At 40.5% G+C, this 25200-nt stretch overlaps 1 protein-coding gene across 2 annotated transcripts in view; it reads left to right on the forward strand.

Annotated features, from left to right (window-relative positions):
• LOC128666903 (cytochrome P450 2C8-like) overlaps positions 1–25200 on the forward strand; it is a 102751-nt gene that overhangs the window by 54957 nt on the left and 22594 nt on the right. Inside the window, exons 3-6 of one of the 2 annotated variants that reach the window (XM_053721714.1) lie at positions 11355–11504; positions 11607–11767; positions 11915–12091; positions 12824–12965. In XM_053721714.1, coding sequence (XP_053577689.1) covers positions 11355–11504; positions 11607–11767; positions 11915–12091; positions 12824–12965 — 630 coding nt within the window. The remainder of the gene's footprint in view (positions 1–11354; positions 11505–11606; positions 11768–11914; positions 12092–12823; positions 12966–25200) is intronic. The other variant, XM_053721715.1, reaches the window with a different exon arrangement.

Consider the following 25200-nt stretch of genomic DNA (forward strand, 5'->3'; position numbering starts at 1 on the left):
CCAGAAAAAATATGGGTTAACATGAACTTTATGGCCGCAAGAATAAAGTCTCAACATTTTTTCTGATAAATTAGGATCTTGTGTTAATTTCCATCTAATGGCTGTTAAGCCTTTTTTTGATGGTCAATTATGGAATATAGGATGTAACGTCCATGGTGGCCCCACAGGTAATCGGGTTCCCATTTCAATTGATTAATGATATTGAGTACACTAGTGGTGTCCTTTAAATACGATTTGGAATTTTGTGCATAGGGTTGTAAAAGATAATCAATTAAGATTGCAGATAAATTTGAAGTTAATGAATCAATGCACTAATGAGGTAGGGCGACCAAGGGGGTTGCAGTTGGTCTTTGTGTAATTTTGGTAAAAAATAAAAAAAATAGGGGTTTTTGAATGGGTTTTAAACAAGAAATCATATTCTTGTTCACTTATGACCTCTCTATCTAGAGCTAATGTTAGTAGTTCTTGTAATTCTTGACTGAATTCCTTTTTGGGGGAGTGGTTTAAAATTTGGTAGGTGTTAGTGTCTGATAGAATTCTATTAGCTTCTTGTAAATAGAATGTCCTATCCATAATGACTACCCCTCCCCCTTTGCCGGCTTCCTTTATGATGATGTCTTCTCTTTTGTTAAGTTCTTTTAGAATTTCAGATTCTGCTTTTGATAAATTATAATGTTTGGGTTGATGTCTCATATTTTCTATGTCTTTCATTATAAGTTTCCCAAAGACATCTATACAAGGCCCTTAAAATGGCTAGGATAGAATTTGGATGGGTTTTTAAATTTAGTCCTTGGGTCACTTTCAGGGGGTGTGTAACTCAAGGTTTCTTTTTTGACAAAGAAACGTTTGATGGTTACATTTCTAATAAACTTCTGGGCGTCTATAAATAATTGGAAAGTATTTACTCCTTGGGGTTGGTACAAATTTAAGTCCTTTTGATAGTACTCCGTGTTTTCTTGTTCAGTGATGACTGTGAAGATAAGTTGTATATCATAGGTTAAAATGTATTTTTCTCATCGTGCCTTTCCTCTACCATCCTCTTTCTCACTCTGAGTGATTTGGTGGTCCTTTCTCTTTTTTTTTGGGTTGTTGTCCCTGATTCCCTGAAATGTGGGGTATGTCTGTCTGCTGTTGCAATGGGGCTGTCCATCTGTAAGGGGGCAAATCTCTAAAGACATTCGAATAGCAGCTTTTATTTTAAATCAAATAATTCACGAATATTAGGGACCTAAAAACCTTTATGTAAATTGCAGTCACTTTTTAAATTATAATTGTCTATCACTCAAATTAGTCACTAGAAATTCATACAGTATGGTTATATTTAATACAACTTGCACTATCTAATTTAAATACATTTTATATCTATCACTTTAAGAAAAGCACAAATTATAATACTAAAATATCATGGATTATAGTACCCACAAAAAATAGTATTTAACACAACCTTCATTATTTTAATCTCATATCTGTCCTCTTCAAGACAGACAACAAAGTAAAATGGGTTTTACTTCACTCTTTTTCACAAAACTAATTCTCCACTAAATTGGAATAACACAGAACAAATACTTTCTTATTCAGGAATTATTGAAAACATTCAGAAGAATTTATGTTTTTCTGTTTTTATTTTTTTATGTTTTTTAGGAAATGATTAATTTTAATGCGAAAATTTCTTTCTATAACACACTAAAGATTTCTTTTAAAATTGTACGATTTCATAAAATTGTTACTTTTTTCATATTATTGAGATGTGATCCCAATGCTGTCTAAAGTTGCTATAGAAATATCAGATAGAATGTTAATTATTTTACTTTATATGCGATCAGAATGGATACTGCCCGCCTCTCTTATTTTTCTATCTATAGAATATTAAGCCAAAATCACACATCGATATATTCGAACAGAGTCACCGAAAAGGACGATTCTCCTGATTGGCCAAAAATAACACGTGACTAAACGAGCCCACGCAACGTCACATACTAAACGGAGACATTCCATTAATACCTGATTGGCTAGAAAAAAAACATGTGACATTATGCGGACCTGAAAGGAACCTAAAACAAAAGGAATACTCGAATGGGAACTTAACGCAACATTGTATTTTCATTGGATGAAATTTTGAAGGAACGTTGCCATTGGCTATCATTTATCGTTTGTATGTTTATCGCCGAACGATATTACAAAAATATTTTTTAAACTTTGATATAGCGACATAGAAAAGATTTAGAAAACATAGATATTGACGGCAGATAAGAGCCATATGCCCAGCAAGTCTGCCCGACCTTACCTAACAGTATAAACTTATCTAGTTCGTAGGAGATAGCCCTATGCTTGTCCCATGCATTTTTAAAGCTCCCCCACAGTGTTTGTTGCTACTCACCTCTTGAGGAAGTTTATTCCATAAATCAATCACTCTTTCTGTAAAGAAAGTGCTTCCTCAATTTACTCCTGAATCTACTACCCTTTAGCTTGAGCTCATGACCCCTTGTTCTTGAATTTTCCATTTTATGTAAAATACCCACAGCCTCAAGTTTTACTAAACCCTTTAATGTACTTGAAAAGTTGCTATCATATCACCTCTTTCCCTTCTCTCCTCTAAGCTATACATATTTAGGTCATTGAGCCTATCCTGGTAAGTTTTATTTTTTAGACCATGTACCATTTTGGTAGCCCTCCTTTGCACAGATTCAGTTTGTTAATATCCTTCTGAAGATATGGCCTCCAGAACTGCACACAATACTCAAGATGAGGCCTAACTAATGATCTATAAAGTGGCATAAGAACCTTACTATTTCTGCTGCAAATACCTCTACCAATACATCCAAGCATTCTGCTAGCCTTACTCGCTGCCTTACTACATTGTTTACTAAGTTTTTAAATCATCTGAAATAATAATTCCCAAGTCCTGTTCCTCGTCTGTAACAGTCAGTAAAGTGTCATTGAGTCTGTAATTAACATTTGGATTTTTCTTCCCTAAATGCATTATTTTACACTTTGCTGTGTTAAACTTTAGATCCCAGTCGTTTGTCACAATCCTCCAATTGTTGTATATCACTTCTCATTTTGTCTACCCCCCCTGGAACATCCACTCTGTTGCAAATTTTGTATCATCTGCAAAGAGACATACTTTCCCCTGTAGCCCTTTGCTGATATCGCAGATAAATATGTTAAACAAAACAGGCCCCAGAACTGACCCCCTGAGGAACACCACTAGTAACAGCCCCCTCTGCTGAATGAACTCCATTTACTAAGACACTTTGTTTTCTGTCCTTAAGCCAGCATTCCACCCAGTTTACAATTTTTGAATCTAGACCAAGGAGATATAGTTTGTGAATAAGTTTATTGTGTGGGACGGTGTCAAATGCTTTGCTGAAATCTAGATATGGCTACATCAACTGCTCCTCCCTTGTCTAATACTTTTGTTACATAATCAAAGAAGTCAATTAGATTAGTCCTGACATGATCTCCCTGAAGTAAAACCATGCTGATTTTGGTCCCTCTAAATTGTTTGTCTTTATGTAAGTCATAATTCTTTCTTTTAAGAGGCTTTCCATTAATTTCCCTACTACTGAAGTTAAACTAACTGGCCTCTAGTTGCCAGATTCTTCTCTACTTGCCCTTTTTATGAAGAGGTATTACATTTGCTATTCTCCAATCATCTGGGACAGCTCCTGTTAATAGTGACTGATTAAACTGATCAGTTAATGGGGGACAGTTAGCACTGATCGAAGTTCTTTTAAAACCCTTTGGATGAATATTATCAGGACCCACTGCCTTTGTAACATTTATTTTTGATAAATGCTAACGAAACCTCATCCCTCTGTAAAAAGATTACTGTTAAGCTTGTTTCTATTTTGCGTAGCATCCCTTAATGTAGACATTGTATCTTCACAATCTTTAGTGAAAACAGAAACAGAAGTAATCATTGAGACAGTCTGCAATCTGCTTATCACCTTCTATTATTCTACCATCAACTGATTTCAATTTACTATTCCTACCTTATTTTTTCTTCTGTCACTGATATATCTAAAGAATGTTTTGTCCCCATGTTTTACTGACTGTGCTATCTTCTCTTCCTGCATGAGCTTTAACCTTCCTAATTAACTGCTTAGTCTTTTTTTGTTGGAGTCTCCATATTTTCATATCATCATCTGCTTGTGTGTGTCTGTAATTTTTATAAGCTATCTTTTTTTTCTTTACAGCATGTGCTACTTCTTTGGAAAACCAAATTGGTTTCCGCCTTCTTTTACTTTTACAGACATGTCTAATACAGTGTGCGGTTGCATCTAAAATGGCACCTTTCACAAATTCCCACTGTTCTTGAACCCCTGTAATAAGAGTTTTCCCCTTTAAATAGTTTTTTAGGTATTCTCCCATTAATGAAAAATCTGCCGTCCTAAAGTCTAAAACTTTTGTTTTAGTCTGGGTGGACAGTTCCTGAACATGAATACTAAACCAAACAGATTGATGATCACTGGATCCTAAGTTCTCACCTACAGACACATCTGAAACTGTATCACTGTTTGTAAGTATTAGATCTAATATAGCTTCCTTATGAGTTGGTTCCTTGACTAACTGTTCAAGTGATTCCCCTAGCAGAGATTCAAGAATATACCTGCTTCTAGCCGATCTAGCGATGTTAAGAATGGGGTTGGGCCTAAACATCCACATAAATTGCTTTGTATTTAAACTGCTTTGTATATCTTTCATGTGAGTCCAATTTCCTGTTATACACAGGAAATTGGAACATCGATACAACTGTATATAAATCCGGCTACAATGTGTCACAGTATTATGCAAACCTTTTTACTTGTTTTTACTGCTCTTGAAAAAGACGCTTGAGCGTTGAAACGCGTAGAGCTAAAATAAATATTTTTTATCTCTTATATTGGGAATCATTCTTTCCTGTGACGAGCCGGACCTACTATATTGGATAAGTAAGTTACTACATGATTTATAACAAAAATTTATTACCTTACTGCTGATGGGTTTTTTTAATCCATTTCCAGCCCAGCTGATAACACCTTGAAAATTACCTTTTGATCTTTTGGAGAGAGACACACCTTAGAAGCTGAACTCACATTACTAAAGGGAGTGAGTATACTGCACATTATTTTTTTCGGATTTAACTTGCACATCAATCCCAGTTTCTATCTATCATTAGAAATTAACTACACACCAAGACCAGCGCCATCCATTTCGTTTTGCCTATTGTTTGTACAGTCCCTGGGGAGAGACTGAAGGAGGGCAGAGCGTCATCTGTATATATTTCCAACAAGGAGAGTATTGTTTTTTAGCACATTGTGTTTGAGCATATTTGTCTTGTTAACATCTGATCTGTTTGCCACACACATATTTTTGTAAACCTAATTAAATAAAATACCTACAATTTACCTACAATTAAACCTAACACTACACTATCAATAAAAAATAAAAAAGAACTAAGTTACAAAAAATAAAAAAATATTTACAAACATTCGAAAAATATTACAACAATTTTAAACTAATTACACCTACTCTAAGCCCCCTAATAAAATAACAAAGCCCCCCAAAATAAAAAAATGCCCTACCCTATTCTAAATTAAAAAAGTTCAAAGCTCTTTTACCTTACCAGCCCTGAACAGGGCCCTTTGCGGGGCATGCCCCAAAGAATTCAGCTCTTTTGCCTGTAAAAAAAAAAAAATACCCCCCCCCAACATTACAACCCACCACCCACATACCCCTAATCTAACCCAAACCCCCCTTAAATAAACCTAACACTAAGCCCCTGAAGATCTTCCTACCTTATCTTCACCCTGCCAGGTTCACCGATCCGTCCTCGGAAGTCTTGATCCAAGCCTCGGAAGTGTTGATCCAAGCCCAAGTGGGGGGCTGAAGAGCGACGTCCATCCTCGGGCTGAAGTCTGGATCCAAGCGGCGACTGAAGAAATCCATCCTCGGGCTGAAGTCGGAAGTCCATCATCTGGATGAAGTCTTCTATCAAGCCGCATCTTCAATCTTCTTTCTTCTGGAGCGGAGCGGGACCATCTTCTTCCAAGCCGACGCGGAACATCCTCTTCAACCGACGACTAGACGACGAATGACGGTTCCTTTAAATGACGTCATCCAAGATGGCGTCCCTCGAATTCCGATTGGCTGATAGGATTCTATCAGCCAATCGGAATTAAGGTAGGAATATTCTGATTGGCTGATTCCATCAGCCAATCAGAATCAAGTTCAATCCGATTGGCTGATCCAATCAGCCAATCGGATTGAACTTGATTCTGATTGGCTGATTCCATCAGCCAATCAGAAAATTCCTACCTTAATTCCGATTGGCTGATAGAATCCTATCAGCCAATCGGAATTCGAGGGACGCCATCTTGGATGACGTCCCTTAAAGGAACCGTCATTCATCGGGAAGTCGTCGTCGGAAGAAGATGGGTCCGCGGTGGAGGTCTTCAAGATGGAGCCGGTCCTCATCGGATGAAGATAGAAGATGCCGCTTGGAAGAAGATGGTTGCCGGTCCGGATCTACTCTTCTTCCCGGATAGGATGAAGACTTTGGACCCTCTTCTGGACTTCTTCAGCCGTCGGATGATGGATGTCTAGCCCCCCTCTTGGGTTGGATGAAGATATCGGAGCCAGGACGGATCGGTGTGATACCCGGTGAGGTGAAGACAAGGTAGGAAGATCTTCAGGGGCTTAGTGTTAGGTTTATTTAAGGGGGGTTTGGGTTAGATTAGGGGGTAAGTGGGTGGTGGGTTGTAATGTTGGGGGGGGTATTGTATGTTTTTTTTACAGGCAAAAGAGCTGAATTTCTTGGAGCATGCCCCGCAAAGAGCCCTGTTCAGGGCTTGTAAGGTAAAATAGCTTTGAACTTTTGTATTTAGAATAGGGTAGGGCATTTTTTTATTTTGGGGGGGTTTGTTATTTTATTAGGGGGCTTAGAGTAGGTGTAATTAGTTTAAAATTGTTGTAATATTTCTAATGTTTGTAAATATTTTTTTATTTTTTGTAACTTAGTTCTTTTTTATTTTTTGTACTTTAGTTAGTTTATTTCATTGTATTTATTTTGTAGATATTGTATTTAAATAATTTATTGATAGTGTAGTGTTAGGTTTAATTGTAGGTAATTGTAGGTATTTTATTTAATTAATTTATTGATAGTCTAGTGTTAGGTTTAATTGTAACTTAGGTTAGGATTTATTTTACAGGTAATTTGTAATTATTTTAACTATTTTAGCTATTAAATAGTTCTTAACTATTTAATAGCTATTGTACCTGGTTAAAATAAATACAAAGTTACCTGTAAAATAAATATTAATCCTAAAATAGCTATAATATAATTATAATTTATATTGTAGCTATATTAGGATTTATTTTACAGGTAAGTATTTAGCTTTAAATAGGAATAATTTATTTAATAAGAGTTAATTAATTTCGTTATATTTAAATTATATTTAACTTAGGGGGGTGTTAGTGTTAGGGTTAGACTTAGCTTAGGGGTTAATACATTTATTAGAATAGCGGTGAGCTCCAGTCGGCGATGTTAGGGAGGGCAGATTAGGGGGTTAATACTATGTAATTATAGGGTTAGTGAGGCGGATTAGGGGTTAATAACTTTATTATAGTAGCGGTGCGGTCCGCTCGGCAGATTAGGGGGGTTAATAAGTGTAGCAGGTGGAGGGACGTTGAGGGGGGCAGATTAGGGGTTAATAAATATAATATAGGGGTCGGCGGTGTTAGGGGCAGCAGATTAGGGGGGTACATAACTATAATGTAGGTGGCGGCGGCGTGCGGACGGCAGATTAGGGGTTCAGACCAATCGGATGAACTTGATTCTGATGGCTGATTCCATCAGCCAATCAGAATATTCCTACCTTAATTCCGATTGGCTGATAGAATCCTATCAGCCAATCGAATTCGAGGGACGCCATCTTGGATGACGTCCCTTAAAGGAACCGTCATTCGTCGGGAAGTCGTCGTCGGAAGAAGATGGTCCGCGGTGGAGGTCTTCAAGATGGAGCCGGTCCTCATCGGATGAAGATAGAAGATGCCGCTTGGAAGAAGATGGTTTGCCGGTCCGGATCTACTCTTCTTCCCGGATATGATGAAGACTTTGGACCCTCTTCTGGACTTCTTCAGCCTTCGGATGATGGATGTCTAGCCCCCTCTTGGGTTGGATGAAGATATCGGAGCCAGGACGGATCGGTGTGATTACCCGGTGAGGTGAAGACAAGGTAGGAAGATCTTCAGGGGCTTAGTGTTAGGTTTATTAAGGGGGGTTTGGGTTAGATTAGGGGTATGTGGGTGGTGGGTTGTAATGTTGGGGGGGGTATTGTATGGGTTTTTTTACAGGCAAAAGAGCTGAGATTTCTTGGAGCATGCCCCGCAAAGGGCCCTGTTCAGGGCTTGTAAGGTAAAATAGCTTTGAAACTTTTGTAATTTAGAATAGGGTAGGGCATTTTTTTATTTTGGGGGGGTTTGTTATTTTATTAGGGGGCTTAGAGTAGGTGTAATTAGTTTAAAATTGTTGTAATATTTTTCTAAATGTTTGTAAATTATTTTTTATTTTTTGTAACTTAGTTCTTTTTTATTTTTTGTACTTTAGTTAGTTTATTTCATTGTATTTATTTGTAGATATTGTATTTAAATAATTTATTGATAGTGTAGTGTTAGGTTTAATTGTAACTTAGGTTAGGATTTATTTTACAGGTAATTTGTAATTATTTTAACTATTTTAGCTATTAAATAGTTCTTAACTATTTAATAGCTATTGTACCTGGTTAAAATAAATACAAAGTTACCTGTAAAATAAATATTAATCCTAAAATAGCTATAATATAATTATAATTTATATTGTAGCTATATTAGGATTTATTTTACAGGTAAGTATTTAGCTTTAAATAGGAATAATTTATTTAATAAGAGTTAATTAATTTCGTTATATTTAAATTATATTTAACTTAGGGGGGTGTTAGTGTTAGGGTTAGACTTAGCTTTAGGGGTTAATACATTTAATAGAATAGCGGTTGAGCTCCAGTCGGGCGATGTTAGGGAGGGCAGATTAGGGGTTAATACAATTTATTATAGGGTTAGTGAGGCGGATTAGGGGTTAATAACTTTATTATAGTAGCGGTGCGGTCCGCTCGGCAGATTAGGGGTTAATAAGTGTAGGCAGGTGGAGGGGACGTTGAGGGGGGCAGATTAGGGGTTAATAAATATAATATAGGGGTCGGCGGTGTTAGGGGCAGCAGATTAGGGGTACATAACTATAATGTAGGTGGCGGCGGCGTGCGGACGGCAGATTAGGGGTTAATTATTGTAGGTAGCTGGCGGCGACGTTTGTGGGGGGGCAGGTTAGGGGTTAATAAATATAATATAGGGGTCGGCGGGTGTTAGGGGCAGCAGATTAGGGTACATAAGTATAACGTAGGTGGCGGTCGGCAGATTAGGGGTTAAAAAAATTTAATCGAGTGTCGGGCGATGTGGGGGGACCTCGGTTTAGGGGTACATAGGTAGTTTATGGGTGTTAGTGTACTTTAGAGCACAGTAGTTAAGAGCTTTATGAACCGGCGTTAGCCCAGAAAGCTCTTAACTACTGACTTTTTTCTTGCGGCTGGAGTTTTGTCGTTAGATTTCTAACAGCTCACTTCAGCCACGACTCTAAATACCGGAGTTAGAAAGATCCCATTGAAAAGATAGGATACGCAAATGACGTAAGGGGATCTGCGGTATGGAAAAGTTGCGGCTGAAAAGTGAGCGTTAGACCCTTTCCTGACTGACTCCAAATACCGGCGGTAGCCTAAAACCAGCATTAGGAGTCTCTCACGCTGGTTTTCATGGCTACCGCCGAACTCCAAATCTAGGCCTCAGTTTTTTAAACAAACTAGGCCCCTGCACCTCGCTCTGCTGTGGCGCCTACCTGCCCCCAGAGTACTCTAATTCTGCAAGAATGGGGATCCTTCGTCTTACTTGAGCCTCCACCGGAGCCTAGTACTTTGCTGCGTATGCTGAGGGAATACAGTGCGTCTGAGCGTGCGAAATAGGCCCCGCCCATCATGGGTGTCTCATGAGCCGTCTAACACACCGCATGGGAAGAAAACAAAATGTCGATCCCCAGTACAAGGATCAGCCATGTGTCAATCTAAGAAATATGCACAACACATATCGTAACTCAGAAATTACCAGCCATACTCCTCTCAGGCCGATTATAGATAAATAATAGGACATTCCTTAACAACCGCATCTCCCAGTGTCTACCCCATATTGACATATTAGCATCAATATAACAAAAGGGAATACAAGTGCCACCATTATACATATAGTGCTTAATAATTACCCCTTACCAGGAAGGGAATAATGTCAGCCTGTTCTGATTTATCAAGTCTCCCCAGAAGCAAAAGACTGAACATACCTCAATGCTGCAAGTAGCATGACACCGTTCTCCCCACTGAAGATCTTTCTTACACTACATTCAGAAAACTCTGTGGGAACCAGATTGGATCTTAGATAACATTTGCTAAGATCTTCAAAATCAGGGCAGAAAAATATAATGTCTCCATTCCTCTTGGGAAGCTCCAGACTGACGATTTCTCCCTGAGAAAAATAGTACTCACTGGCACCATTTTAAAATAAAAAAAAACTTCTTGATTGAAGAAACTAAACTAACACCTCACTTTACCTCTTCCTAGTACTAAAATAGGCAAAGAGAATGACTGGAGGTGGAGGGAAGGGAGGAGCTATATATACAGCTCTGCTGTGGTGCTCTTTGCCACTTCCTGTTAGCAGGAGGATAAATCCCACAAGTAAGGATGAAATCCGAGGACTCGTCATATCTTGTAAAAGAAAAGCAAACAACAGCAAATAGCCATAAATCCTATATATCACAGGGTCTCAAGAATCAGAGAGAACTAGATAATATCCTCATAATCATATCAGAGGAGAGAGCATAGAGTGTCTAAAATTCCATATGTGACTGTCAGTGCCGATATGGTAAGCGGCAAAAAAATGCAGGCTGAAGTAAACCGTTATTGCATCAAATGTAGAGGCATATCTGCTACACTGCATTTGTGGGCTCTTTTATGTGGGGAAAACTACGGATTACTTGCGCCCAAGGATGGCGAACTATCGGTCTGCCATTAGATCGGCCTTAAAGAAAGGGACTTCGGACCAACCGGTGTCACGCCATTTCCTATTTTGTATATATATATATATATATATATATATATATAGATAGATAGATAGATAGATAGATAGATAGATATATAAAACAAGATGAAATAATATGAAAACAATATATATGTATGACCTATATTCCTCTGTAAGTCTTGTAATGTCATATCATTTTGAAACATTTCTCATTTTTATATCAGGGCTTAGTAATAGTAGTGGGGAACGATGGAAACAGTTACGTAATTTTTCATTGATGACTATGAGGAATTTTGGAATGGGAAAGAGAAGCATAGAAGAGAGAATTCAGGAGGAGGCTCAGTTTCTTTTGGAAGAGATTCGGAAAACAAAAGGTAAGTCAACGCACTTTAATGTTTGCAAAATTAATATAGATTGGTGTATAAACAAATGAGTAGATACATCCAGGTTCTCACATTTATTCTTTGTTTCCTCAGGTCATCCAGTAGACCCCACATTCTATTTCAGCAAGGCTGTCTCCAATATTATTGCTTCTGTAGTTTTTGGAGAACGGTTTGAATATGAAGACAAACAATATCTTTACCTCCTTGATATATTAAACAAGATATTCAGTGCATTTAGTTCAGTCTCAGTACAGGTAATCACTTTTACCTATCAAGAAGGTTGTGAGCATTATAAAATTGCTACATTTTCTCATTAAACCTCTCACTGTTATTATTAAAAAGGGATATTGTGTAATGAGAATTTCAAACAAAAAAATTAACAGCAACATGATCTTTCATAGATGTACAATGTTTATCCGAACATCGTGGAGAAGTTACCTGGACTACACAACCAAATGTTTAAGGGTTTCGAACAAATTAAGACATTAGTTGCCCAAAGAGTCAAAACCCATCAAGAAACACTGGACCCCAATTCTCCTAGAGATTTTATTGATTGCTTCCTTATAAAGATGGAACAGGTAAGGGAAAAGTACGATTTATCATGAGTATTAAAGAAAGAAGACAGACAACATTATAGAAAAATGAGTCCATCCAAAGTTATGATAGAATGCCAACAATTCTATATAAAATGGTTTAACATTTTTCTAAGTACCATGAAGAAGGAAAATAGAATATATGGACATTAGCTAAATGATTCAGATATTGCAATATACAACCTAGAGCACTGGTTTTCAAACCTGTCCTCAGACCTCCCTAACAGGCCACATTCTGAGGATATCTTTACAGGAGCAAAGGTGAAATAATCAGCGGATTAGTCAACATGGTTATTTTACCTGCTCTTATTCAAAGTAATCCTGAAAACCTGTCCTGTTGGGGAAAGCTTGAGGAGAGGTTTGAAAAACCAGTGAACTAGAATAATTAATTACACTGTGTATGGTAATGTACATTTAAAAGGAACACATTTAGAAACCTTGACTTCATTTTATACTGTCTCATTGAACACATGAAATTCTTTGAATGGCTTTTGGTCAGATTTTGAAATTCAAAGCCATTCTGACCGATGTCTGTATAAGAGACTGCAGCTGAGCAAGATAGATGAGCCGCTTTATGTAAAATATACTTTACTAGATCAACTTCAACTTACATAATCAACTCTAAAGTTTCTCATGGCGATTCCGAGCATTCGTCTCCTGTTTCACCTTGAAATTGGATTTTAAGATACATTTTATTGATTTCCTCCATGTCATTAGGAAAAAGATATGCCAGAATCTGAGTTTCATATGGATGCCTTGCTAAACACCATGGTAGATTTCGTTGTTGCCGGGACTGAAACCGTTAGCACCACCTTACGGTATGGCTTCTTAATCCTACTCAAGAATCCAGATGTGGAAGGTACAAAGAACCAGATAGTCAACTACTCTTGTGAAACCTATAATTTCATAATTGTATGCTTGTATGTATTAATAGTTTGCATAAAGTTTCTTCTAAATCCACAGAAATTCACAGCTGTGAAGCTATACAGGGAGTGCAGAATTATTAGGCAAGTTGTATTTTTGAGGATTAATTTTATTATTGAACAACAACCATGTTCTCAATGAACCCAAAAAACTCATTAATATAAAAGCTGAATAGTTTTGGAAGTAGTTTTTAGTTTGTTTTTAGTTATAGCTATTTTAGGGGATATCTGTGTGTGCAGGTGACTATTACTGTGCATAATTATTAGGCAACTTAACAAAAAACAAATATATACCCATTTCAATTATTTATTTTTACCAGTGAAACCAATATAACATCTCAACATTCACAAATATACATTTCTGACATTCTAAAACAAAACAAAAACAAATCAGTGACCAATATAGCCACCTTTCTTTGCAAGGACACTCAAAAGCCTGCCATCCATGGATTCTGTCAGTGTTTTGATCTGTTCACCATCAACATTGCGTGCAGCAGCAACCACAGCCTCCCAGACACTGTTCAGAGAGGTGTACTGTTTTCCCTCCTTGTAAATCTCACATTTGATGATGGACCACAGGTTCTCAATGGGGTTCAGATCAGGTGAACAAGGAGGCCATGTCATTAGATTTTCTTCTTTTATACCCTTTCTTGCCAGCCACGCTGTGGAGTACTTGGACGCGTGTGATGGAGCATTGTCCTGCATGAAAATCATGTTTTTCCTGAAGGATGCAGACTTCTTCCTGTACCACTGCTTGAAGAAGGTGTCTTCCAGAAACTGGCAGTAGGACTGGGAGTTGAGCTTGACTCCATCCTCAACCCGAAAAGGCCCCACAAGCTCATCTTTGATGATACCAGCCCAAACCAGTACTCCACCTCCACCTTGCTGGCGTCTGAGTCGGACTGGAGCTCTCTGCCCTTTACCAATCCAGCCACGGGCCCATCCATCTGGCCCATCAAGACTCACTCTCATTTCATAAGTCCATAAAACCTTAGAAAAATCAGTCTTGAGATATTTCTTGGCCCAGTCTTGACGTTTCAGCTTGTGTGTCTTGTTCAGTGGTGGTCGTCTTTCAGCCTTTCTTACCTTGGCCATGTCTCTGAGTATTGCACACATTGTGCTTTTGGGCACTCCAGTGATGTTGCAGCTCTGAAATATGGCCAAACTGGGTGGCAAGTGGCATCTTGGCAGCTGCACGCTTGACTTTTCTCAGTTCATGGGCAGTTATTTTGCGCCTTGGTTTTTCCACATGCTTCTTGCGACCCCTGTTGACTATTTTGAATGAAACGCTTGATTGTTCGATGCTCACCGCTTCAGAAGCTTTGCAATTTTAAGAGTGCTGCATCCCTCTGCAAGATATCTCACTATTTTTGACTTTTCTGAGCCTGTCAAGTCCTTCTTTTGACCCATTTTGCCAAAGGAAAAGGAAGTTGCCTAATAATTATGCACACCTGATATAGGGTGTTGATGTCATTAGACCACACCCCTTCTCATTACAGAGATGCACATCACCTAATATGCTTAATTGGTAGTAGGCTTTCGAGCCTATACAGCTTGGAGTAAGACAACATGCATAAGGAGGATGATGTGGTCAAAATACTCATTTGCCTAATAATTCTGCACTCCCTGGTAAATGATATCAGGTCCATGGTTTACTACTCAATGAGCTTATTTCTCTTGTAAGGTGTATCCAGTCCACGGATCATCCATTACTTGTGGGATATTCTTATTCCCAACAGGAAGTTGCAAGAGGACACCCACAGCAGAGCTGTTATATAGCTCCTCCCCTAATTTCCATATCCAGTCATTCTCTTGCAACTCTCAACAAGCATGGAGGTAGTAAGAGAGAGTGGTGAAATATAGTTAGTTTTTTTTCTTCAATCAAAAGTTTGTTATTTTTAAATGGTACCAGAGTTGTACTATTTTATCCCAGGCAGTAAATAAAAGAAGAATCTGCCTGCGTTTGCTATGATCTTAGCAGGTTGTAACTAAGATCCATTGCTGTTCTCACATATGTCTGAGGAGAGAGGTAACTTCAGCGGGAGAATGGCGTGCAGGTTACTCTGCTATGAGGTATGTGCAGTTACAATTTTTTCTAGAGATGGAAATGCTAGAAAATGCTGATGATACCGGATTAATGTAAGTTAAGCCTAGATACAGTGATTTAATAGAGACTGGTATCATGCTTACTCTCAGAGGTAATAAGCTTATAAAATTGCAATATAAAACGTTTGCTGGCATGTTTAAGCGTTTTTTATATATGCTTTGGTGATAAAACTTTATTGGGGCCTAGTTTTTCCACATGGCTGGCTTAAATTTTGCCTAGAAACAGTTTCCTGAGGCTTTCCACTGTTGTAGTATGAGTGGGAGGGGCCTATTTTAGCGCTTTTTTTGCGCAGGTAAAATTACAGACTGAGACATCCAGCTTCCCTCAGAAGTCCCCTGAATGCTATAGGACATCTCTAAAGGGCTCAAATGCTTTCCAAAGTCGTTTATTGAGGAAGGTAGGGCCACAGCAGAGCTGTGGCAGTTTGTTGTGACTTTTAAAAAACGTCTATATTGTTTTTTTGATCCGTTTTTTGAACTAAGGGGTTAATCATCCATTTGCAAGTGGGTGCAATGCTCTGTTAGCTTATTACATACACTGTAAAAATTTTGTTTTATTTACTGCCTTTTTTCACTGTTTTTCAAATTTTGACAAAATTTGTTTCTCTTAAAGGCACAGTACCGTTTTTTATATTTGCTTATTAACTTGATTAAAACTGTTTTCCAAGCTTGCTAGTCTCATTGCTAGTCTGTACAAACATGTCTGACATAGAGGAAACTCCTTGTTCATTATGTTTAAAAGCCATGGTGGAACCCCCTCTTAGAATGTGTACCAAATGTACTGATTTCACTTTAAGCAATAAAGATCATATTCTGTCTTTAAAAAATTTATCACCAGAGGAATCTGACGAGGGGGAAGTTATGCCGACTAACTCTCCCCACGTGTCAGATCCTTTGACTCCCGCTCAAGGGACTCACGCTCAAATGGCGCCAAGTACATCTAGGGCGCCCATAGCGTTTACTTTACAAGACATGGCGGCAGTCATGGATAATACACTGTCAGCGGTATTAGCCAGACTACCTGAATTTAGAGGTAAGCGAGATAGCTCTGGGGTTAGACGAAATACAGAGCATACTGACGCTTTAAGAACCATGTCTGATACTACCTCACAATATGCAGAAGCTGAGGAAGGAGAGCTTCAGTCTGTGGGTGATGTTTCTGACTCAGGGAAGATGATGCAACCTGATTCTGATATTTCTACATTTAAATTTAAGCTTGAACACCTCCGCGTGTTGCTCAGGGAGGTTTTAGCTGCTCTGAATGACTGTGATACAATTGCAGTGCCAGAGAAATTGTGTAGACTGGATAAATACTATGCAGTGCCGGTGTGTACTGAGGTTTTTCCAATACCTAAAAGGTTTACAGAAATTATTAATAAGGAATGGGATAGACCAGGTGTGCCGTTCTCTCCCCCTCCTATTTTTAGAAAAATGTTTCCAATAGACGCCACCACACGGGACTTATGGCAGACAGTCCCTAAGGTGGAGGGAGAAGTTTCTACTCTAGCAAAGCGTACTACTATCCCTGTCGAGGACAGTTGTGCTTTTTTAGATCTAATGGATAAAAAATTAGAAGGTTACCTTAAGAAAATGTTTATTCAACAAGGTTTTATCCTACAGCCCCTTGCATGCATTGCTCCTGTCACTGCTGCTGCGGCGTTCTGGTTTGAGTCTCTGGAAGAGGCTTTGCAGGTAGCGACTCCATTGGATGACATACTTGGCAAGCTAAGAGCACTTAAACTAGCCAATTATTTTGTTTCTGATGCCATTGTTCATTTGACTAAACTAACGGCTAAGAATTCTGGTTTTGCTATACCGGCGCGCAGGGCGCTATGGCTTAAATCATGGTCAGCTGACGTGACTTCAAAATCTAAGCTGCTTAACATTCCCTTCAAGGGGCAGACCCTATTCGGGCCTAGTTTGAAGGAGATTATTGCTGATATCACTGGAGGAAAAGGTCATGCCCTTCCTCAGGACAGGTGCAAATCAAGGGCCAAACAGTCTAATTTTCATGCCTTTCGAAACTTCAAGGCAGGTGCGGCATCAACTTCCGCTAATGCAAAACAAGAGGGAACTTTTGCTCAGTCCAAGACGGTCTGGAGACCTAACCAGACCTGGAACAAAGGTAAGCAGGCCAAAAAGCCTGCAGCTGCCTCTAAGACAGCATGAAGGAATGGCCCCCTATCCGGTAACGGATCTAGTAGGGGGCAGACTTTCACTCTTCGCCCAGGCGTGGGCAAGAGATGTCCAGGATCCCTGGGCGTTGGAAATTATATCCCAGGGATATCTTCTGGACTTCAAAGCTTCCCCCCCAAAAGGGAGATTTCACCTTTCACAATTATCTGCAAACCAGATAAAGAGAGAGGCATTCTTACACTGTGTACGAGACCTCCTAGTTATGGGAGTGATCCATCCAGTTCCAAAGGAGGAACAGGGACAGGGATTTTACTCAAATCTGTTTGTGGTTCCCAAACAAGAAAGAACCTTCAGATCAATTTTGGATCTAAAGATCATAAACAAATTCCTCAGAGTTTCATCATTCAAGATGGAAACTATTCGTACCATCCTACCTATGATCCAGGAGGGTCAATATATGACTACAGTGGATTTAAAGGATGCTTATCTTCACATTCCGATACACAAAGGTCATTATCGGTTTCTCAGGTTTGCCTTTCTAGACAGGCATTACCAGTTTGTAGCTCTTCCCTTTGGGTTAGCTACAGCCCCAAGAATTTTTACGAAGGTTCTGGGGTCGCTTCTGGCGGTCCTAAGGCCGCGGGGCATAGCAGTGACGACATCCTGATACAGGCGTCAAACTTCCAAATTGCCAAGTCTCATACGGACGTAGTACTGGCATTTCTGAGGTCGCATGGGTGCAAAGTGAACGAGGAAAAGAGTTCTCTATCCCCACTCACAAGAGTTTCCTTCCTAGGGACTCTGATATATTCTGTAGAAATGAAAATTTACCTGACGGAGTCCAGGTAATCAAAGCTTCTAAATTCCTGCCGCGTTCTTCATTCCATTCCGCGCCCTTCGGTGGCTCAGTGCATGGAAGTAATCGGCTTAATGGTAGCGGCAATGGACATTGTGCTGTTTGCACGCCTACATCTCAGACCGCGGCAACTATGCATGCTCAGTCAGTGGAACGGGGATTACACAGATTTGTCCCCTCTACTAAATCTGGATCAAGAGACCAGGGACTCTCTTCTCTGGTGGCTATCTCGGGTCCATCTGTCCAAAGGTATGACCTTTCGCAGGCCAGATTGGACAATTGTAGCAACAGATGCCAGCCTTATAGGTTGGGGTGCAGTCTGAAACTCCCTGAAGGCTCAGGGATCATGGGCTCAGGAGGAGACACTCCTTCCAATAAATATTCTGGAACTGAGAGCGATATTCAATGCTCTTCAGGCTTGGCCTCAGTTAGCAACTCAGAGGTACATCAGATTTCAGTCGGACAACATCACGACTGTGGCTTACATCAACCATCAAGGGGGAACAAGAAGTTCCCTAGTGATGTTAGAAGTCTCAAAGATAATTCGCTGGGCAGAGATTCACTCTTGCCACCTATCAGCTATCCATATCCCAGGTGTAGAGAACTGGGAGGCGGATTTTCTAAGTCGTCAGACTTTTCATCCGGGGGAGTGGGAACTCCATCTGGAGGTGTTTGCACAATTGATTCATCGTTGGGGCAAACCAGAACTGGATCTCATGGCGTCTCGCCAGAACACCAAGCTTCCTTGTTACGGATCCAGGTCCAGGGATCCCAAGGCGACGCTGATAGATGCTCTAGCAGCGCCCTGGTCTTTCAACCTGGCTTATGTGTTTCCACCGTTTCCTCTGCTCCCTCGACTGATTGCCAAGATCAAGCAGGAGAGAGCATCTGTGATTTTGATAGCGCCTGCGTGGCCACGCAGGACCTGGTATGCAGATATGGTGGACATGTCATAGTTTCCACCATGGACTCTGCCTCTGAGACAGGACCTTCTACTTCAGGGTCCTTTCAACCATCCAAATCTAATCTCTCTGAGACTGACTGCCTGGAGATTGAACGCTTGATTTTATCAAAGTGTGGCTTCTCCGAGGCAGTCATTGATACCTTAATACAGGCACGAAAGCCTGTCACCAGGAAAATTTACCATAAGATATGGCGTAAATATCTTTATTGGTGTGAATCCAAGGGTTACTCATGGAGTAAGGTCAGGATTCCCAGGATATTTTCCTTTCTCCAAGAAGGTTTGGAAAAAGCTAGTTCCTTAAAGGGACAGATTTCTGCCCTGTCTATTCTTTTGCACAAGCGTCTGGCAGATGTTCCAGACGTTCAGGCATTTTGTCAGGCTTTAGTTAGAATCAAGCCTATATTTAAACCTGTTGCTCCGCCATGGAGCTTAAATTTGGTTCTTAAGGTTCTTCAAGGAGTTCCGTTTGAACCTCTTCATTCCATTGATATCAAACTTTTATCTTGGAAAGTTCTTTTTTTGGTAGCTATTTCCTCGGCTCGTAGAGTCTCCGAGTTATCTGCTTTACAATGTGATTCTCCTTATCTGATTTTCCATATGGATAAGGTAGTCCTGCGTACCAAACCTGGGTTTTTTACCTAAGGTGGTATCTAACAAGAATATCAATCAAGAGATTGTTGTTCCATCCTTGTGTCCTAATCCTTCTTCAAAGAAGGAACGTCTATTACACAATCTGGACGTGGTTCGTGCTTTAAAGTTTTACTTACAAGTTACTAAAGATTTTTGTCAAACATCTGCTTTGTTTGTTGTCTACTCTGGACAGAGGAGAGGTCAAAAGGCTTAGGCAACCTCTCTTTCTTTTTGGCTAAGAAGCATAATCCGCTTAGCCTATGAGACTGCTGGACAGCAGCCTCCTGGAAGGATTACAGCTCATTCTACTAGAGCTGTGGCTTCCACTTGGGCCTTTAAAAATGAGGCTTCTGTTGAACAGATTTGCAAGGCGGCGACTTGGTCTTTCGCTTCATACTTTTTCAAAATTTTACAAATTTGATACTTTTGCTTCTTCGGAGGCTATTTTTGGGAGAAAGGTTTTACAGGCAGTGGTACCTTCCGTTTAAGTACCTGCCTTGTCCCTCCCTTCATCCGTGTACTTTAGCTTTGCTATTGGTATCCCACAAGTAATGGATGATCCGTGGACTGGATACACCTTACAAGAGAAACACAATTTATGCTTACCTGATAAATTTATTTCTCTTGTGGTGTATCCAGTCCACGGCCCGCCCTGTCATTTTAAGGCAGGTAATTTTTAAATTTAAACTACAGTCACCACTGCACCGTATGGTTTCTCCTTTCTCGGCTTGTTTTCGGTCGAATGACTGGATATGGCAGTTAGGGGAGGAGCTATATGACAGCTCTGCTGTGGGTGTACTCTTGCAACTTCCTGTTGGGAATGAGAATATCCCACAAGTAATGGATGATCCGTGCACTGGATACACCACAAGAGAAATACATTTATCAGGTAAGCATAAATTGTGATTTCTCTTGTTAAGTGTGTTCAGTCCACGGGTCATCCATTACTTATGGGATATATTCTCCTTCCCAACAGGAAGTTGCAAGAGGATCACCCAAGCAGAGCTGCTATATAGCTCCTCCCCTCACATGTCATACCCAGTCATTCTCTTGCAACCCTCAACAAAGAAGGAGGTCGCAAGAGGAGTTGGAGTTTTTACTTAATTATTCTTCAATCAAAAGTTTGTTATTTTAAATGGCACCGGAGTGTGCTGTTTTTTTCTATCTCAGGCAGTATTTGGAAGAAGAAACTGCCTGCGTTTTCTATGATCTTAGCAGGCGTAACTAAGATCCACTGGCTGTTCTCGACATTCTGAGGAGTGGGGTAACTTCAGAAAATGGGAATAGCATGCGGGGTCTCCCGCAAATGAGGTATGTGCAGTACAATATTTTATGGGAATGGAATTGTTACCCGTATGATGTAAGTACAGCCTTAAATGCAGTAGTAGTGACTGGTATCAGGCTGATAAATGTATGCACAGTAGAGTTATTTTCTAGGGACTAGAATTTGACTGAAAAAATACTGTTAATACTGATATAATGTGTGAGCCTTAACTGCAGTAGAAGCGACTGGTAGCAGGCTTAGTAATAACTTTACACAGCATCTGAAATGTTGTTGTTTTTTTTCAAACGTTTACTGGCATGTTAATCGTTTTGTGAGGTACTTTGGTGATAAATCTTTTTGGGCATGATTTTTTTCCACATGGCTAACGTATATTTCTGCATAGAAACCGTTATATCAGGTCTCCCACTGTTGTAATAGGAGTGAAAGGGACCTTTTTTTAGCGCCTTGTTGCGCAGTTAGAATTCTAGCACAGTCTTCCTGCTTCTTCCTCTTTGATCCAGGACGTCTACAGAGAGCTCAGGGATCTTCAAAAGTCGTTTTTGAGGGAGGTAATCAGTCACAGCAGACCTGTGACAGTGTGTTTGACTGTGATAAAAGCGTTAAATCTTAATTTGATATCCGTTTTTGGGTACTGAGTGGTTAATCATCCTTTTGCTAATGGGTGCAATCCTCTGCTAATTAATACATTTAAAGAATTGTTGACTATAACTGAATTAGTTCTTTGTTATTCAACTGTGTTTTTTTTAAAAAGCGCTGCAGCGTTTTTTATATTGCTTCTAAACTTATTGAAAGTAATTTCCAAGCTTGCTAGCTTCATTGCTAGTCTGTTTAAACATGTCTGATACAGAGGAATCTGCTTGTTCATTATGTTTAAAAGCCGATGTGGAGCCCAATAGAAATATGTGTACCAATTGTATTGATATTACTTTGAATAAAAGTCAATCTGTACCGATAAAGAAATTATCACCAGACAACGAGGGGGAAGTTATGCCGTCTAACTCTCCTCACGTGTCAGTACCTTCGTCTCCCGCTCGAGAGGTGCGTAAGATTGAGGCGCCAAGTACATCAAGGCCCTTACAAATCACTTTACATGATATGGCTAATGTTATGAAAGAAGTATTATACAATATGCCCGAGTTAAGAGGCAAGCGCGACAGCTCTGGGTTAAGGACAGAGCGCGCCGATGACACGAGAGCCATGTCTGATACTGCGTCACAATTTGCAGAACATGAGGATGGAGAGCTTCATTCTGTGGGTGACGGTTCTGATTCGGGGAGACCGGATTCAGAAATTTCAAATTTTAAATTTAAGCTTGAGAACCTCCGCTTGTTGCTAGGGGAGGTGTTAGCGGCTCTGAATGATTGTGACACGGTGGCAATCCCAGAGAAATTATGTAGGCTGGATAAATACTATGCGGTACTGGTGTGTACTGACGTTTTTCCTATACCAAAGAGGCTTACAGAGATTATTAGCAAGGAGTGGGATAGACCCGGTGTGCCTTTTTCCCCTCCTCCGATATTTAGAAAAATGTTCCCTATAGACGCCACCACACGAGACTTATGGCAGACGGTCCCTAAGGTGGAGGGAGCAGTTTCTACTTTAGCCAAGCGTACCACTATCCCGGTGGAGGATAGCTGTGCTTTCTCAGATCCAATGGATAAAAAATTAGAGGGTTACCTTAAGAAAATGTTTGTTCAACAAGGTTTTATATTACAGCCTCTTGCATGCATTGCGCCTGTCACTGCTGCAGCAGCATTCTGGTTTGAGTCTCTGGAAGAGGCGATTTGCACAGCACCATTGGATGAATCTTTGAGCAAGATTAGAACCCTTAAGCTGGCTAATGCGTTTGTTTCGGATGCCGTAGTGCATTTAACCAAACTTACGGCTAAGAATTCCGGATTCGCCATACAGGTGCGCAGAGCGCTATGGCTTAAATCCTGGTCAGCAGATGTAACTTCTAAGTCTAAACTACTAAACATTCCTTTCAAAGGGCAGACCTTATTCGGGCCCGGCTTGAAGGAAATTATTGCTGACATTACTGGAGGTAAGGGCCACACCCTTCCTCAGGACAGGGCCAAATCAAAGGCCAAATCAAAGGCCAAACAGTCTAATTTTCGTGCCTTTCGTAATTTCAAGGCAGGAGCAGCATCAACTTCCTCCGCTCCAAAACAGGAAGGAACTACTGCTCGTTACAGACAGGGTTGGAAAGGCAACCAGTCATGGAACAAGGGCAAGCAGGCCAGAAAGCCTACTTCCGCCCCTAAGACAGCATGAAGACAGGGCCCCCTTTCCGGAGACGGATCTAGTGGGGGGCAGACTTTCTCTCTTCACCCAGGCTTGGGCAAGAGATGTACAGGATCCCTGGACGTTGGAGATTATATCTCAGGGATACCTTCTGGATTTCAAAACTTCTCCTCCACAAGGGAGGTTTAATCTGTCAAGGTTATCAACAAACCTAGTAAAGAAAGAAGCATTTCTACAATGTGTACAAGACCTCTTAGTGATGGGAGTGATCCACCCAGTGCCGCAAACGGAACAGGGGCAAGGGTTTTATTCAAATCTGTTTGTGGTTCCCTAGAAAGAGGGAACCTTCAGACCAATCTTAGACTTAAAAATCTTAAACAAATTCCTAAGGATTCCATTGTTCAAGATGGAAACCATTCGGACCATTCTACCTATGATCCAAGAGAGTCAATATATGACCACAGTGGACTTAAAGGATGCCTACCTTCACATACCGATTCACAAAGATCATTATCGGTACCTAAGGTTTGCCTTTCTAGACAGGCATTACCAGTTTGTAGCTCTTCCCTTCGGGTTAGCTACGGCCCCGAGAATTTTTACAAAGGTTCTGGGCTCACATCTGGTGGTACTAAGACCACGAGGCATAGAGGTGGCTCTGTACCTAGACGACATTCTGATACAAGCGTCAAGTTTTCAAAATGCAAAGTCTCATACAGAGATAGTTTCTCATTTCTGAGGTCGCATGGGTGGAAAGTGAACGTGGAAAAGAGTTCTCTGTTACCACTCACAAGGGTCCCTTTTCTAGGGACTCTTATAGATTCTGTAGAGATGAAATTTTACCTGACGGAGTCCAGGTTATCAAAGATTCTCAATGCTTGCCGTGTCCTTCACTCCATTCCAAGCCCATCAGTAGCTCAGTGCATGGAAGTAATCGTCTTTATGGTCACGGCAATGGACATAGTGCCATTTGCGCGCCTACATCTCAGACCGCTGCAACTATGCATGCTAAGTCAATGGAACGGGGATTACTCAGATCTGTCCCCTTTGCTAAATCTGGACCAGGAGACCAGAGATTCTCTTCTCTGGTGGTTGTCACGGGTTCATCTGTCCAAAGGAATGACTTTTCGCAGACCAGATTGGACGATTGTAACAACAGATGCCAGCCTACTAGGCTGGGGAGCAGTCTGGAACTCCCTGAAGGCTCAGGGATTGTGGACTCAGGAGGAGAGACTCCTCCCGATAAACATTCTAGAATTAAGAGCAATATTCAATGCTCTTCTAGCTTGGCCTCAGTTAGCAACACTGAGGTTCATCAGATTTCAGTCGGACAACATCACGACTGTGGCTTACATCAATCATCAAGGGGGAACCAGGAGTTCCCTAGCGATGTTGGAAGTCTCGAAGATAATTCGCTGGGCAGAGTCTCACTCTTGCCACCTGTCAGCGATCTACATCCCAGGCGTGGAGAACTGGGAGGCGGATTTTCTAAGTCGCCAGACCTTTCATCCGGGGGAGTGGGAACTCCACCCGGAGGTATTTGCTCAACTGATTCGTCGTTGGGGCAAACCGGATCTGGATCTCATGGCATCTCGCCAGAACGCCAAGCTTTCTTGTTACGGATCCAGGACCAGGGACCCGGGTGCAGTGCTGGTAGATGCACTAGCAGCCCCTTGGGTTTTCAACATAGCTTATGTGTTTCCACCTTTTCCGTTGCTACCTCGACTGATTGCCAGGATCAAACAGGAGAGAGCATCGGTGATTCTGATAGCGCCTGCGTGGCCACGCAGGACCTGGTATGCAGACCTAGTGGACATGTCGTCCTGTCCACCATGGTCTCTACCCCTGAGGCAGGACCTTCTAATTCAGGGTCCTTTCAACCATCCAAACCTAATTTCTCTGAAGCTGACTGCTTGGAAATTGAACGCTTGATTCTATCAAAGCGTGGGTTTT

This window comes from Bombina bombina, chromosome 7, assembly GCF_027579735.1.
Source record: "Bombina bombina isolate aBomBom1 chromosome 7, aBomBom1.pri, whole genome shotgun sequence".
NCBI classification, from domain to species: domain Eukaryota; kingdom Metazoa; phylum Chordata; class Amphibia; order Anura; family Bombinatoridae; genus Bombina; species Bombina bombina.